The 16,754-nt window shown below is 47.5% G+C and overlaps 1 protein-coding gene across 5 annotated transcripts in view; it reads left to right on the top strand.

Moving 5' to 3' along the window:
* The window catches only part of MDGA1 (MAM domain containing glycosylphosphatidylinositol anchor 1), a 506,987-nt gene that overhangs the window by 314,294 nt on the left and 175,939 nt on the right, over nt 1-16,754 (top strand). For all 5 annotated transcript variants that reach the window (XM_029592906.1, XM_029592908.1, XM_029592909.1 and 2 more), the window contains one exon: nt 1,378-1,530. In XM_029592906.1, coding sequence (XP_029448766.1) covers nt 1,378-1,530 — 153 coding nt within the window. The remainder of the gene's footprint in view (nt 1-1,377; nt 1,531-16,754) is intronic.

Raw genomic sequence — 16,754 nt, 5'->3', positions numbered from 1 at the left:
ACACACGACTGGGCGTGCAAAATGGGGGTTAGCGCTTCCAAAACGTGCATCCAATCGAACGCGTAGGTAATAGCGCTCACCACATGTAAATTCATGTTGATGAGGGTATTAGCTATATCCCCCCCAGTCAAAAATAAAAGGTGCACATGACGCACACATTTTAAGCTGCAAAATTAGTGCCTGCCCGGTGCAGGTGTTAATTCTTGAGGAGCCAAAAAAAATTACAGAAAATCAGAAAATGCTGCTTTTCTGTTCCTTTTTCCAAGTCCCCTAACTTAATATTGTTACAATATTAAGTCGGAGGAACCGAAATAGGAGAATTAAAAAAAAAAAAAGTGTGCGGGGCGATCAGGAGAGGAGAACGGACGCGCGTAAAATTGAGTGTCCTTCTTCCTAACCCACTGACAGCCACGTCTCCTGGGCGCCCGCTGCTGAGGAGGCGCTTGAGGGCACCGTTTCCCCTCGCGCCTCCTTTTTACCGCAGCACCCGATTTAAATATTAAATTGGGCACCCGGGAGAGGTGGATCGGCGCACGTTAAGGGAGCGCCCGTTTAACTCAAGCCGATATTGCGTGGGCCTGACAATGCTTGTTACATGTTTGCTTGAATGAGGGAAAGGGAGAGCGAGAGGGGTTGGGAAAGGGAGCAGACAGCGGGATTTACAGTTACAGGACAATTAATGCCTTCTCACGCCAATCGGTAACCGCAAATCCCGTTCTCTGCTCCGATCTCTGGCCTCTCTCACCCACCTGTGCAGTGTCAGCAGTAACTCCCAACCAAATGCAATGATTAGACGGCACGCCGGGCTCATCCCCAGCACAGCTCTGAAGGATGTGTAAGCAACAGAGCTCACCACCCGTCACCCCGGCGGCGCAGGGAGCAGGGCTGGAAGGGGGAGGTGGGGAACAGGACTGGGAGGGGGCGGTGAGGAGCAGGACTGGGAGGGGGAGGTGAGGAGCAGGACTGGGAGGGGGAGGTGGGGAGCAGGACTGGAAGGGGGAGGTGGGGTACAGGACTGGGAGGGGGAGGTGAGGAGCAGGACTGGGAGGGGGAGGTGGGGAGCAGGGCTGGGAGGGGGAGGTGAGGAGCAGGACTGGGAGGGGGAGGTGGTGAGCAGGGTTGGAAGGGGGAGGTGAGGAGCAGGACTGGGAGGGGGAGGTGGGGAGCAGGACTGGGAGAAGGAGGTGGGGAGCAGGACTGGAAGGGGGAGGTGAGGAGCAGGACTGGAAGGGGGAGGTGAGGAGCAGGACTGGAAGGGGGAGGTGGGGAGCAGGGCTGGACGGGAGTGGAGGGAGGTGTGGGAGTGAGTGGGGAGGGCAGGCCTAATGAAATTAATGAGGCAGAGATTTGCCTCACTTTCTCCTTCCCCCTCCTCAGATAACACCTGTCGCTTTGAGGATGAGAAGATCTGTGGGTTTGAGCAGGATCGGATGGACAACTTTGACTGGACCCGGCAGAATGCTCTGACCCAGAATCCCAAGCGGTCAGCCAATACCGGCCCAAGCAGAGACCTCAGCGAGACTGCCGAAGGTGAGACTTCACTTTCCCGCTAAGCTTACCACACATCGAGCCTCAGATGGGCCCAGAGAAGCTGCCATGTCTCTGTGAGGTGGCACTGAGGCCGATACCATCCTTGTTGTGAGTGGCATCGCTCTCAGGGCACGTTTCTCCGGCCTTGGCTGACGTCTGCTGCATCTGTCACCAGGGCAGCCCATGGTCCTGCTCTTCAAGGGAGGGCTCCTCATTCTGTCTTCAGTAACAATCATTTCATTTCACTCTCACAAAACGAATTTATCCAGCGTAGGCTGCTTCACCGGCACTTCCCGAGACATCCATAGCTCCAGTATGCCACCCTGTGCCTTCAGTGTCTCTTCTGGAAAACCCCACTCCTCTCCAGAGGAGCTTCAGTAGCATTTCCTGAGCGGCCTCTGCTGGAGAGAGCTGCCCCTGCCTCCAGCCTTTCAGGACTGTTCCTTCAGCCAAATGGGTGAAAGGTTAATAAATGCAGTCTGTAACATCCCCTCACCTGAATGACTTCCTTCTGTGCCTGAATTCCCTGGAAAACTGGAGTCTTGCCCCTCTCCCGTCCCCAGGTACCAGGATTTCTCACTCTGCATTTATCCAGCTTCGTTATACAGCTTTCTAATATTCAGGCCTAGGTGCTATGAAACATCATTGCAAATATGGTGAAGGAATGAGATGCAGTGCGCCCGGGTCTGTCTGGAGACTGCGTAGAGCTCGTGGGAATGCACTGGACTTAGCCCCGTGGAATCAGCCACGGCTGCTGTGTGTACGAGTGTGATATAACGTGGGACTTCATGTCTTACTCACCATTCTTACATTGTTACATCGGAGACTGGCTGGGTCAGGTGTGAGGTTACTTTCTGGAAAAGCCACAAGGCCCGATGTTTGGGCCATTACTACATTAGTCTTGGTGGCTCTATTATTGCGAGTGCCAGCTGCAGACTACGTGGGGGATGTTGAAGGTTCACCTAATGATGATGGTTGAGTACAGAGGAGGAAGATGAGGGGAAAGCTCTTGCAGACCATCATGTTCTGTAACTGGCAGCCAGGACAGAGTCTGAGCTGTGTGGACACATCATCTACTCATCTAATAAGTACCTCATGGGCCCTCTTGCATAAACCTTAGAAAATTAAGTCACCCACTCCAAAATCCCTCCCCTTTGACCTTTCAGTTGGACAAAATATCTATCTCCCTATCTCCAAATCTGACAAATGGAACCTCACTCCCCACCTGAGGTCACCCCCTACTTTCCAGGACCCCTAGAGGTGACAGTGCCAAGCTGGCCTGGCATCTGGTGTTGATCTGGCACTGCCTACCGACGCGTCCGTCTTTGAAGTGTTTGATCAGAGCTGGACGCCGGGCTGAGAGACAATAAGGATGTTTTCTCCTGCTGGCTCAGCCTTGGCGCTTTTGGGGGAGTCGGGTGGGGGGGTATGGAGGGTGGGCGGGTGATTTGATTGTTCACACAGGGCTGGAAGGAGGCGTTCTTCTAGATCCAGTATGTGGTTGAGGTGAAGGCTGAGCACATGGCCTGCCCCGAGCAGTTCACACATCATAATCCAGCATAAGCCTTGGAAAATAAGGGCACCCCAAGGTGCGGTGAACCTTCCCCGTGAGCATCAAAGTCTAACCTGCCTGCCGATGCTCGTGGGCACCCAGCACAAATGAACCATTCTCTTCTCTCCCTTCACCTCCTCGCTTCCTGCCTTTCCCACTCCATCTCCCCTTTTCCATCCTCACCTCCTCCCCGTCTCTCACCTACATTTCCCTTTTCTAGCCCTCTCTCCCTCTCTTCAGTTCCCTGTCTCCCCACCCTTTCTCCCCCTCCTCTCTGTCAGCTTCCTCCCCCATCCTCCTCCATGAGAGCATCAAGTCTTGCCTCCCCCTCCACCTATGGGCTGAGAACTTCTCCTTATCCATGGCCTGACTGCTCTTTCCCCTGTAGAGTTGCCAGCCAGCCAGTACTGATAAAAGGGAGGCTGGCAATTTTAACCTGGGTACCCAGCCAGCCACATGATGCTGGGAGCCACATCCCCTTCCATTCGCGGGCCTGAGAGCAGGTTCCCACCCCATACATGGGCACTGCCTCTCCCCCTGTCCGGGGAGAATTGCTTGGGGCTGGACCAGGAGCCACGTCCTCTTCCTCCCCCACAACAGCCATCAGTGGGGCCTGCGGAATGCACAGCTGATTCCTGCCATTAAAACTCCATCGAGACCACTCCACCAGGATAATCAAAAGTGCAGAACAGGAAAGCTGCATGGCAGTTACCATCAGGGCCGGTAGAAGCACTAGGCGATCGTCTAGGGTGCCACAGGTTTAGGGGCGACCCAGCAGCCACCTACTGCTTCCATCAGACCTGCTCAGAATTGTGAAAAATCTTTGTCCCGATTCCCAACACTGGTGGCAGCTGCAGGACCTAGGCAGTTGGACCTCCTTCTTCTAGCTCTCAAGGACCAGAAGAGGAAATGTGTTGTGGGCCCTCGTGGGCAGGAAGAAGGATGCCCAGTCGTCGTAGCTGGAAGGAGTGGCCAGAAGAAAAAACTGAGAGGGTCAATTGCAGCATCAGCCAGCCGCACTGTAGGAGACAGGCAGGTTCGGTCGGGCTGTGTGGCTGAAGAGAGGCAGCGATCGACCGGGCCAAGCAGAAGGAGAGAGGCAGCGATCGACCGGGCCAAGCAGAAGGAGAGAGGCAGCGATCGACCGGGCCACGCAGCAGGAGAGAGGCACAGATCAGCCAGGCAACGCAGCAGGAGAGAGGCACCGATCAGCCGGGCCACCAGCAGGAGAGAGGCACCAATCAGCCAGGCTGCACGGAAGGAGAAAGGCAGGATCAACCGGGCCACGCAGCAGGAAAGAGACAGTGATCGACCAGGCTGTGCAGAAGAAGAGAGGCACAGATCGGCCGGGCCATGAGCAGGAGCGAGGCACAGATTGGCCAGGCCACGCAGCAGGAGAGAGGCACCAGTCAGCCAGGCTGCACAGCAGGAAAATGGCAGGATCGGCTGGGCATGCTGCAGAAAAGAGGCAGTATCTCTGCTGAATGAGGAAGACAATGAAGGCCTCCTGATGCCATGGAAGTCCAAGAAGAAAGCTGCTGCTGCTGCTGCCTACACCTAGGATGGAGAGTAAAAAATATATATGCATGTGAGCATCTGTTAGTGCATGTGTATATGAGAATATATGGGGAGAGAGACCATGTGGGGGGAAAACCGAATGTTTGTGAGAGAGAGCATGTGAGGAAGAGCGAGTGTGTGGTGTGAGAGTCTGGGGGGAGAGAGCATTTGTGTTTGAGAGAGCATGAGGGGGAGAGAGAACATGTAGGGGAGAGAGAGAGCAAGTGTATGTGTATGTGAAGCATATGGAGGAGAGAGCATATGTGTGTGTGTGACTAGAGCATGTGGGGGAGAGAGTGAGTGTGTGTGTGTGTATGAATATGTTTGAGTAAGCGAGTATGCCTGTGTTGGAGCGTGGCTATGTGAGAGAAAGGAGAAAGTCTTTGTATCACAGCCACTGCCTCCTCTCATTAATCCATGACAAGCTCAGGCTGAAAATCAAAAGTTCCCAGCTATGGATTGTGGGATATTTTTTATCCTTATTTATTTATTTATTTATTATTTATTTATTTATGCATTTTAGAATTACAAATTATTGCAATCATCACATTCAAAAATTTGAGTTTACATGACTTCCTCTCAACAGTTAATTCCAATACATCATAAATGAGAAATCTTCATTATAAGAATAACTCACCATTTGTTGAGAAAAGAAACTATCCATTTTTAACAATTATCCTAAAGGAATAACATTACGCCTGAGAAATACAAGACAAATTCTATTAGGAGATTAATATAGAAAAAGAAATTACACATTTATGAAAAAAGCTCAAAATACAGCTAGTTTACTTTTTAAACCTGAACATTAGGGTCTATCGGGGATGAAGTTAGTGGTACACGTGCCTCAACAAATTGACGTAATTGATCTATCTGAGCAAAAACTATATATTTCAGTTCCTCTCTTTATAGTACATCGACACGGGTACTTTAGCAAAAAGAAAAAACCTAGGGATATAATCCTTTGTCTAAATTCCAGAAATTCACGCCTCTTTACACGTGTAACTGGTGCTAGATCTGGAAAGATCTTTACATTTAACCCACAATAAGTAATTGGGAATTTCTGGAAGTAAACCTTCATCAATTTACTTATATCTGATAATGTTATGAAAGAGACAATCAAAGTATCACTACTTAATACTTGTAAGGCGGAATTTTCCAAAAAGCTTGTAAGATTTGCTGGAATTGCCACCGCAGGAGCAGAATTTCTTTTACAAAGAAACATGTATTTATAGAGAGTTCATTTTTATTATTTTCCGAAAAACCAAGAATTTCTGCAAGAAACCTTTTCAATGAGACAAAAGGTATCTCACCAGCAATTTTAGGAAAGTTAACCATCCTTACATTTAAATGTCTAATATTGTTTTCTAATGTTTCTAAACATCTAGAACACATCATTTGATCTTTCATAATCATAGTATTCAAACTTTTTAAAGATTTTATGTTTTCTTCAGCCTCCCCCATTCTAACTGCAACTTCAGTTGCTTGATGTTGTATCCCCATTAACTGTTGCTGCCAGTTAGAGGTAGCTGAATCTATCTTTCCCTCTAATCTGTTAACAACAGCGCTTAATCCATTTACTAGATCCCACAATGACCCCAAAGTTACCGTCTCTGGCCTTGTATTTCTAGGCCGCACCTCTCCTGGATTTTCGAGGTAGGGGGATTGTTGTTGTTGCTCTGCAGAAGCAGATACTTCCTCCTCATCCTCTGAATCCAGTTCGGAGCTTGCTCCTCCTTTAGCCAACAAACATTCAACCTCTTCGGTAGAAGTTGCTGCTGCAGCTCCGTTGGCGCCACGTTGGGCAGGAGGCGGTCGCAAATCAGGACTTAGAGAGGCCTCTTCCTGGGGGGTCACCCGTTCCCCTTCCTGAGTGCCACCAATGGATTCCTCGGTCTTCTCTTTTACTAGCTGAGTCATAAAACTGTCAATCTCTAATTGTAGGAGCGAAGGTAAGGGTTCTGGAGGAAACACCCTCACCTTGCCTTTCCTTTTAGGAGGCATTTCAAGGAAATTGCGAGGTTGACCGTTGATTGAGCGTCTCTTATGTCAATTTCTCAGTATCTAGAGTCAGGATTTTAGGGCTTTCCCCCTTCAGTCCGCCCTAGTCTGGACTAAGCCGGACAAAGCCGTGCGCACCCCTTGGGCGCGCACGGCTTTGGCGACGCGCCGGCGGTGGTGATGCGCCGCAGGTGTGGCGTTCTTATGCCACAGTGCTCCTCCCACTCACATCCAGGCTCGGGGAGGGATGATGGTCCGGCCCTGAATCGGGGCCCAGCAATCCGGTCTCTCAGCGTCTCCGCTCAGTGCGGCGTTCTTATGCCACAGTGCTCCTCCCACTCACATCCGGGCTCGGGGAGGGATGATGGTCCGGCCCTGAATCGGGGCCCAGCAATCCGGTCTCTCCTTTTATCCTTATTTTAATTATTGAGTAGTGCTTTTTTAAATATTTTATTGGTGTTTGGTAAAGCTTTCAAAATTTGCATGTGTCTTTAATTATTGGATATTCTATTCATCAGCTGTTTTGAAATTATTTTATTTGTATGATTTTATAATTATGATTAATGATTTATATATCTTGATTTTATTGATTGTTTTATGAGGAATGGTGACATTTTTGTTTTTCCATTGTTGCGCTGTATAGAGTCTGGCGTGATGCGTTTTACAGTTCAGTTTTTGTCTGCACATTTCTATTTATACTTTGTGGCTTTATTCTGTATTTGGTGAGGGTCTGTGTTCTGCATGCAAAGACTGAGGTGAAGCAGTCTTTTAATATGTGGTTTCTCTGTAGGGATCTGTAGTAGCTTTAGCTTGGCCTGTTCTGTTTTCCTGATAGGAGGTGTATTGATATTTAGATTCTGGTGTAATATTTGTTGTATTCTTTTTCATAGGTAGGGTTGTTATTCTTTGAGTATTGGCAAATAGTACTGTGTTGATACGGGAGGACCATGCCGAAATATATCACAATAGGTATGATGCCATATGAATTCCAAGATGCAAAGGTTTCTTGTTGGCATCACAACAGTGCATGAAATTATCACAATAACTTGTATATTAATTTTCCTCAGAATGTCATTTTTCATGTAATAATTTAAAATTGTGTATGGGGAGGGGGCGCCAGGCTGTAAGGTTTGCCTAGGGTGCCTAATACCCTTGCACCGGCCCTGGTTACCATAAACATAAAGCATCATATTTACAGCTATAGAATTGTGAAAAATTGCCCTCCCTCCATTTTGGTTTTCAGAGCCCACTGGGCCACCTATGATGGATTAAGGGAGGAGGGGGCTTCATTCATTGCAGCCAGGAGTCTTCCCAGGTTAGACCCCTCCCTCTATAAGAGCCATCATGGCCACAGGCCCCAGCAGAGCATCTCCTGTTAGAACCTGGTATGGGGGCACCCTGAACTGACTGAGATTTCCTCCTCCCGACTCCTCATTGCTCCCACCACCACTTCCGGGGCCGTGAACGCTGCTACTGCAGCATCGCAGAGCCCTGCCAGTCCGAGGAACGCAAACTGGATCTGGGAAAAGAAGGCCAGGATCCTGCAGCAGTGCCACTGGGCCCCAGACTGTCCCTTGGAACCACACTATTAACGCAACAAGGCGTGCAGGGGAATTTCGTGCTGGCATGCAGACCACTGGTTCCCTGTCCAGTGTACAGAACAAACAGGCAGCTGTTCCGTGGCTTGGGGTCCTGCTTCTCAAGCGCGGTAACAGAGAGGAGGCTACGGACCAGTAAGCCTTACCTCACTGCTGGGAACATTTAATGGAGACGCTGCTGAAGGAAAATACGGTGCGCTGGAAGATCCTAGGCAGATCATGGCAAATGAATCAGACTGATTTTATTTCGATTATAGGTCAAAGGCATGCGCTGGGCGTGGTTTACTTGGATCTCAGCCAAGCTTCTGATGCTGGCCCGCACAGGAGGCTCATGAATAAAATGAGCAGCTTGAGGGTGGGCTCCAAGGCGGTGGACTGGATTACAGATTGCTTGGCTGACAGACGGCAGTGGGTTGTGGTAAACTGAACTCACTCTGAGCAGAGAAGGGAGATAAGTGGAGTGCCTCGGGGTTCGGTTCTGGGGCCGGTTCTGATCTATATGCTTGAGAGCAATTTTGCGGAAGGGGTAGAAGAAAAAGATTGTCTTTTTTTTTTTTTGCGGACAACACCAAGATCTGCAACAGATTGGACATGCCTGAGGGGGGAGGGTACCCAGAATGATAAGTGATCTAGAAAAAGTCTGAGGCTGAGAGGTGAAGATACAATGCAAAAAGTGCAGAGTCATACATGCCGGATGCAAAAATTCAAAGGCATTGTACACGATACAGGGGTGCGGGGCGACACTGATGTGCACCGATCCAGAGAGCGACCCCGGGGTGATTGTGATGATCTCAAGGTAGAAAAGCAATGGGACAAGGTGGAGCCAGAGGGAGGCGACTGCTAGAGGGAGAGAGGCATAACCAGCAGGAAAAAGGAGGTGACAATGCCTCTGCACAGGTCCTCAGAGAGGCCTCAAAAGAGATACAGATAGGCTAGAGATGGTCCAGAAAAAGGCATATGGTATGAGACATGAGGACCCGAGCATGTATACCCTCGAGAGGAGACGTTTACAAACATGAAAGATATTAGCACATAAATAGACTATTTCCAGTGGTCAGGAAATTGTAGAGCTACAAGAAGATAGACCCAGGAACAAGATCAATAAACATTTCTTCACAGGAAGGGTGCTGGATGCATTGGATGCCTTCCCGAAGGAGGTGCTGGAGGAAAAGTAGGTGGCAGAATTCAAAAAAGCATGGCATAAATACAGAGGATCCCTTATTGGCAAAACAAAACACTGCAGTAATCCACATGGAGCAGTGAATCAACCCCAAACCGTCCGGACTGTATTGTGCTTCCAAGAAAGGCATGAGGGTAGCCTGCACGGAGCGGCAGTTACTACCCTTAACAGAAGGCTTGGGGTTAACCTGCACGGAGTGGCAGTTACTACACTTAACAGAAGGCATGGGGGTAACCTGCACAGAGCAGCAGTTACTACCCTTAACAGAAACATGGGGGTAACCTGCACAGAGCGGCAGTTACTGCCCTTAACAGAAGGTATGGGGTTAACCACGGAGTGGCAGTTACAACCCTTAACAGAAGGTATGGGGGTAGCAGAAGGTATGGAGGTAACCTGCACGGAGCGGCAGTTACTACCCTTAGCAGAAGGCATGGGGGTAACCTGCATGGAGTGGCAGTTACTACCCTTAACAGAAGGCATGGGGGTAACTTGCACAGAGCGGCAGTTACAACCCTTAACATAAGGAATGGGGTAGCAGAAGGTATGGAGGTAACCTGCACGGAGCGGCAGTTACAACCCTTAACAGAAGGAATGGGGGTAGCAGAAGGTATGGAGGTAACCTGCACGGAGCGGCAGTTAGTACCCTTAGCAGAAGGCATGGGGTAACCTGCACGGAGTGGCAGTTACTACCCTTAACAGAAGGTATGGAGGTAATCTGCACGGAGCGGAGGTTACTACCCTTAACAGAAGGTATGGAGGTAATCTGCACGGAGCGGCAGTTACTACCCTTAACAGAAGGTATGGAGGTAATCTGCATGGAGCGGCAGTTACTACCCTTAGCAGAAGGTATGGAGGTAATCTGCATGGAGCGGCAGTTACTACCCTTAGCAGAAGGTATGGAGGTAATCTGCACGGAGCGGCAGTTACTACCCTTAGCAGAAGGTATGGAGGTAATCTGCACGGAGCAGCAGTTACTACCCTTAACAGAAGGTATGGAGGTAATCTGCATGGAGCGGCAGTTACTACCCTTAACAGAAGGCTTGGGGTTAACCTGCACGGAGTGGCAGTTACTACACTTAACAGAAGGCATGGGGGTAACCTGCACAGAGCAGCAGTTACTACCCTTAACAGAAACATGGGGGTAACCTGCACAGAGCGGCAGTTACTGCCCTTAACAGAAGGTATGGGGTTAACCTGCACGGAGTGGCAGTTACAACCTTAACAGAAGGTATGGGGGGTAGCAGAAGGTAGGGAGGTAACCTGCACGGAGCGGCAGTTACTACCCTTAGCAGAAGCATGGGGGTAACCTGCATGGAGTGGCAAGTTTACTACCCTTAACAGAAGGCATGGGGGGTAACTTGCACAGAGCGGCAGTTACAACCCTTAACATAAGGAATGGGGTAAGCAGAAGGTATGGAGGGTAACCTGCACGGAGCGGCAGTTACAAACCTTAACAGAAGGAATGGGGGTAGCAGAAGGTATGGAGGGAACCTGCACGGAGCGGCAGTTAGTACCCTTAGCAGAAGGCATGGGGTAAACCTGCACGGAGGTGGCAGTTTACTACCCTAACAGAAGGTTATGGAGGTAATCTGCACGGAGCGGAGGTTACTACCCTTAACAGAAGGTATGGGAGGTGGTAATCTGCACGGAGCGGCAGTTACTACCCTTAACGAAAGGTATGGAGGTAATCTGCATGGAGCGGGCAGTTACTACCCTTAGCAGAAGGTATGGAGGTAATCTGCATGGAGCGGCAGTTACTACCCTTAGCAGAAGGTATGGAGGTAATCTGCACGGAGCGGCAGTACTACCCTTAGCAGAAGGTATGGAGGTAATCTGCACGGAGCAGCTAGTTACTACCCTTAACAGAAGGTATGGAGGTAATCTGCACGGAGCGGCAGTTACTACCCTTAGCAGAAGGTATGGAGGGTAATCTGCACGGAGCGGAGGTTACTACCCTTAGCAGAAGGTATGGAGGTAATCTGCACGGAGCGGAGGGGTTACTACCCTTAACAGAAGGTATGGAGGTAATCTGCACGGAGCGGAGGTTACTACCCTTAACAGAAGGTATGGAGGTAATCTGCACGGAGCGGCAGTTACTACCCTTAACAGAAGGTATGGAGGTAATCTGCACGGAGCGGCAGTTACTACCCTTAGCAGAAGGTATGGAGGTAATCTGCACGGAGCGGCAGTTACTACCCTTAGCAGAAGGTATGCAGGTAATCTGCACGGAGCGGAGGTTACTACCCTTAGCAGAAGGTATGGAGGTAATCTGCATGGAGCGGAGGTTACTACCCTTAGCAGAAGGCTACTGGAGGTAATCTGCATGGAGCGGCAGTTACTACCCTTAACAGAAGGTATGGAGGTAATCTGCATGGAGCGGCAGTTACTACCCTTAGCAGAAGGCATGGGGTAACCTGCACGGAGCGCAGCAGTTACTACCCTTAACAGAAGGTATGGAGGTAATCTGCATTGGAGCGGCAGTTTACTACCTTAGCAGAAGGCAGGGGGTGGTAACCTGCATGGAGCGGCAGATAGAACTCTAAACACTTCGCTAAGTAGATGAATAGTGTTTTCTGCTGTCATTTACTATGCTACTAATCAAGACACATAGGCTGCGAGGGAGCTGTTTGCTCTGCACTCTCTAGAACTTTCTAATATTGAAACATTTGTATTTCTGTTCAGATGGTTTGAGTATTTTTAGAACATAAGAAGTGCCACACTGGGTCAGACCAAGGTCTATCGAGCCCAGCATCCTCTCTCTGACAGTGGCCAGTCCAGGTCACAAATACTCAACAGGATCCCATATATAATTATAATTATGCAATAATTGTAAAGCCTGTTGCTAAGTTCTGTTCTCTGTAAACCGACGAGATGTTCCCAACGTTCGTCGGTATATAAAAGTTATTAAATAAATAAATAAATAAATATAGTAGATGTAATTCCTGTAACTCACTCCCAGGGACAGCAATGGCTTTCTGTGGTCTTCCTGGCTAACAATGTGTGATGGACGTTTCCTCCAGGAGTTTATCCAAACCCCTTTTAAACCCCGCTGTGCTCGTCGCCTTGATCACGACCTCTGATAACAGATTTCACAGCTTCATGGTGCTGAGAGACAAAGCACTTCCTACGATCTCTTGTGAATCTGCTGGTTGTTAGTTTCATGGAACGTCCCCTTGTTTTAGTATTACTTCAAAGAGTAAATAAAGTAATATCTGTCCTTTATTTACCCGTTCCACTCCGCTCATGATTTTATAAACTTCTCTCATGTCCCCTCTAGCCTGAAGCGCCCTCGCCTGCGTAGCCTCTCATCATAGGAGAGATCTTCCTTCCCCTTTATCATTTTTGGTCGCCCCTCCTCTGCACCTTTTCTAGTTCTTCTCTGTCTTTCTTGAGATGAAGAGACCAGAGCTGCACACACTACTCAAGCTGCAGACGCACCTTGCCTCGAGACAGAGGCAAGGTGATATTTTCCATTTTATTCTTCATGCCATTTTGGATCATTCCTAATCTATTTGCTTTTGTTTTGATTGCCACTGTGCACTGAGCTGAGGATTTCAGCATATTGTCGAGATGGGCTCCAAGGTCCTTTTCCTGGATGGTGACTCTCAATAATGAATCCAGAATTGTGTTGCTATGGTTGGGATTATTTTCCCTTTGTGCTTCACTTTGCACATTAAAATTCATCTGCCATTCAGATGCCCGATCTCCTGGTTTGACAAGATCCTTCTGCAGTACGTTGCTGTTTTCACAACTTGGAATCATTTTGCATCATCCGCAGATTTGGTCAGCTCAGTCGTCCTTCCCTTTTCCAGATCATTTATGAATATGCTAAACAGCTCCGGTCCCGGTGCGATCCCCGAGGGACTCCACTAATGACCCTTCTCCATTGGTCATTTAGTCCTACTCTCTGTTTCCAGCTTTTTAATCAGTTACCAATTCACAAATGAGCAATGCCTCTTAACCTATGACTTTATAATTGGCTGAGGAGTCTCTCATGGAGACTTTGCCAGATACCTCCTGAAAATCCAAACATAGTGCATCAACTGGCTCACCTGTAAAAACATCTAAAAGATTGGTAGTACAAGCCTGCCCCTTGCTAAACCAGGTTCTCTCTTCTCCATTAAGCCAGGTCTATCTATATGGCCAGTGATTTTGTTTTTAAGAACCGCTTCTACCATTTTGCTTGGCCCCAAGATCAGACTCACCGGTTTGTAACTTCCCAGATCACCCCTGAAGCCCTTTTTAAAATTCAGGATCACATTGGCCTCCTTCCAGTCTTCAGGAATTGTGGCTTTTTTAATTGAGAGGTTGCAGATTGCTGTGCTGGTTTTATTGAACTGAAACCTCCCTCCAATAATGCTGATCTGTAGCAAATTAACCTCTGGAATTTACCCTGGGTCAGCTTTCTCGTTTATTATTAAATATTTAAACGCAAAGGAGCCTAGAGCCCAGCAAACGTCTGAAAAATGTACTGCCAAGGAGCTGTGAATGGCGGAGTTCAAGCTTCTGAGAAGCTGTGCTGCATCCAGAGACCTTCGTTTTCAGTTTTTGATTTTCTTTTTTCCGGGAACGTATCATTGCCTGTTACAGCAAGAACAGAAACGGGAGACATGAGCGGAAGAACGTGACTCCTCATTGTTCCAGGCAAATGTCACTTTTTGTTCTGATGCGTTGCCAGGAAAAGTAGAAGAAAATCTGTAAGCGCAGGTCTGTGGGTGCTTCGCAGAAATGGCTTATCCCAAGCTTTCTTCCGTTTTCTTAACTGTTGTTGCCTCCATCGCCTTTCCTAGAGGGACGTTTCCTACATCCCTGAAAAAGTATTCCCTGATGTTGCTCCTTGGAGCCTCCTGTCGTGACCCCTTGTTCTAGCCTAGAAGATTGTACCCATTGGAAAGAGGTTTGCCTCTTGTGAAGAAAACAGAAGCCCCCAGCAGAGAACCCCTTCTGGTTACTGATTTATGCTTCTGCTAGGATCAGAGGGGGCCGCTCGTAGTGGCACTGGGCGGGCATTATAATTCTACAGGAAAAGGATGTTTGCATGATGGCGTCTGGGCTTCATGGACTCCCCTGGAAGGAGGAAATTGGTACAGGTTTAGCTTTGTGCGGTGTTTTTTGCTTTTTTTTTTTTTTTCTGTGGGTCTTGTTCCCTGCCTGAAGTTGCAGGAAATTAAATCCTTCAGTAAAGGATGTACTGTTTTTAAATTTGTGCAAACTGACCTACAGGCCTTTTGCAGTCTTTTTGACTAAAACTTAACTCTGGCCCTTGGTCATGTTCCCTTTTATTTGCATGGGTGAGCTTGTGATCCATCTGTAGTTATAGCTGTGAAGAGGCTGGCTGTTCAGCGCCTGCAGATCCGGACAAGCAAGCTATTCAAATTAGTCTTGTTCTTGGAACATATGCATGCAAATCCATCTAATAAATATTCTATTACTACTGCTTATCATTTCTAAGCTCTACTATTTATATGCAGCACAATACAGATACACATAAGAAACAGTCCCTGCTCCCTGGAGTTTACAATCGAGTCAAGACACACAGACAAGATAAAAAAGACGCTTCAGAAAATGTTTATTACAGTAAAGATGGTGAAAATTGACAAGGCCAGGGTTTAAGATAGAAAAACAGCTCGAAAAGAAGGATTTTTAGGGGAGACTTAAATATGGCCAGATAGGAAGCATGACACACACACTCAGGAAGTCTATTCCAGGCGTATGGCACAGTGGGGTGGAAAGCACAGAGTCGAGAGGTGGTAGAAGTGGAGAAGGGCAAAGATAAGAGTGACGTGCCTGATGAGCGGCATTCATAAGGAAGGATGTAGGGAGAGGTAATGAGGAGATAGAGTGAATGCATTTGTAGGTGACTAAGAGAAGTTTGAACTATATGCGGAAGTGGATGGCGAGCCAATGTACTGACTTGAGAAGAAGGGTTATAGTGGTACAGGAGGAAGATAAGTTGGATAGACTGTACTGGAGACAGATGATTCAGTGGGAGACCTGTGATGAGAAAGTGGGTAAGGGTTTTGGTAGCGTGTTCAGAAGGAAGAAACAGATTTTGGTGATGCTGTTATAGAAGAAGAAATGATACAGTTGTGAGCAAATGTTCAGGCACTTCAAGGAATCTCTAGGTGAACTGAAGCTGACCCAGCCTCTGCATGGTACAAAGTTTAATACATAGAAATGGAAGGTGGAAGGCCAAATCACCAGTCTAGAAGAGCATAGAGAGACTTGGAGAATAACTTCAATGTCCAAGCAGTTTCACACTATTCAAAAATGGTTATTTAATGATTTAAAAAAAAAACATAGACTTTTGTAGTCAAATGAACAGTTGTTAGGCCAAAAAGTTGTCTGACTCGTTAGGCCTTCAATTAATCAGGTGAAGACATGTTACTGTGGAAAACATATTTTGACTCTTCTATCCTCTCAGCCTGGTCTTATTGCTCTATTTCCTTTCAATAACCACGGGCTCCTCAAAACTGTTGTCTAGTATTTAAAAACATAGATAATTCACTCTTGCAAACCAGGGAAAGGCTATAAAAAAGTCTTGCAATGCTTCCAGCTAGAAACTTCAACCATCAGAAACATTGTTATTATATGAAGATTAAATGGAACTATTGGAAGTAATGGCAAGATCTGAAAGACCAGAAAAATCTCTGATAGAACTGCCCGAAAACTAGTAAGATCTGCAAAACAAAGACCAGAGATCACTACAAACAACCTACTGAAATGTTTAACTAATGCCTGGAGTAGTAGTCCACAGGTCCACAGAACAGTTTTGGTTACACAACTATGATCTGCCTGGGAAAGTTATCCAAAGGAATCTTTTCTATGACCCCTATCTCAAAAGTCATCAACTAAACTATGTAAAACAAAATCTTGATAAACCTGAAACTTTTTGGAACCAAGTGCCTTGGACTAATGAAATAAAAATTGAACTGTTTGGCCACAACTACACAAGATACTGTAACATCATTTTTTAACAATGCTTCTGACAGTTGAAATTGCTAGCTGGAAGTGTTTAGAGATTTTTTTTTAGCCTTTTCCTGCTTTTTATCCCCCCCCATTCTTCTTTATGTGACCTCTCAACTCTGTTTCTACCACTAACCCTCCATCTCTGTCCAAAATATGTCCAAAATCTGTGCTGGTTCCAGTTATCTCCATTGGTAGGTAGTTTCAGGCCTTGCAGTCTTCCTCTTTGATTCTTACAAGATCAGCATTCAGGCACCCCTTCCGTATCTTACTACCAAATTTTGTAATAATCCACATAATCATCAAAATTTGTGATTGCTGAAAACATCTATCTTTTTTTAACCATGGTCACTCTGTGCCTTTTGAAATTCTG

This window comes from Rhinatrema bivittatum, chromosome 3, assembly GCF_901001135.1.
Source record: "Rhinatrema bivittatum chromosome 3, aRhiBiv1.1, whole genome shotgun sequence".
NCBI lineage: Eukaryota > Metazoa > Chordata > Amphibia > Gymnophiona > Rhinatrematidae > Rhinatrema > Rhinatrema bivittatum.
This window is presented reverse-complemented; position numbering and strand designations above follow the sequence as displayed.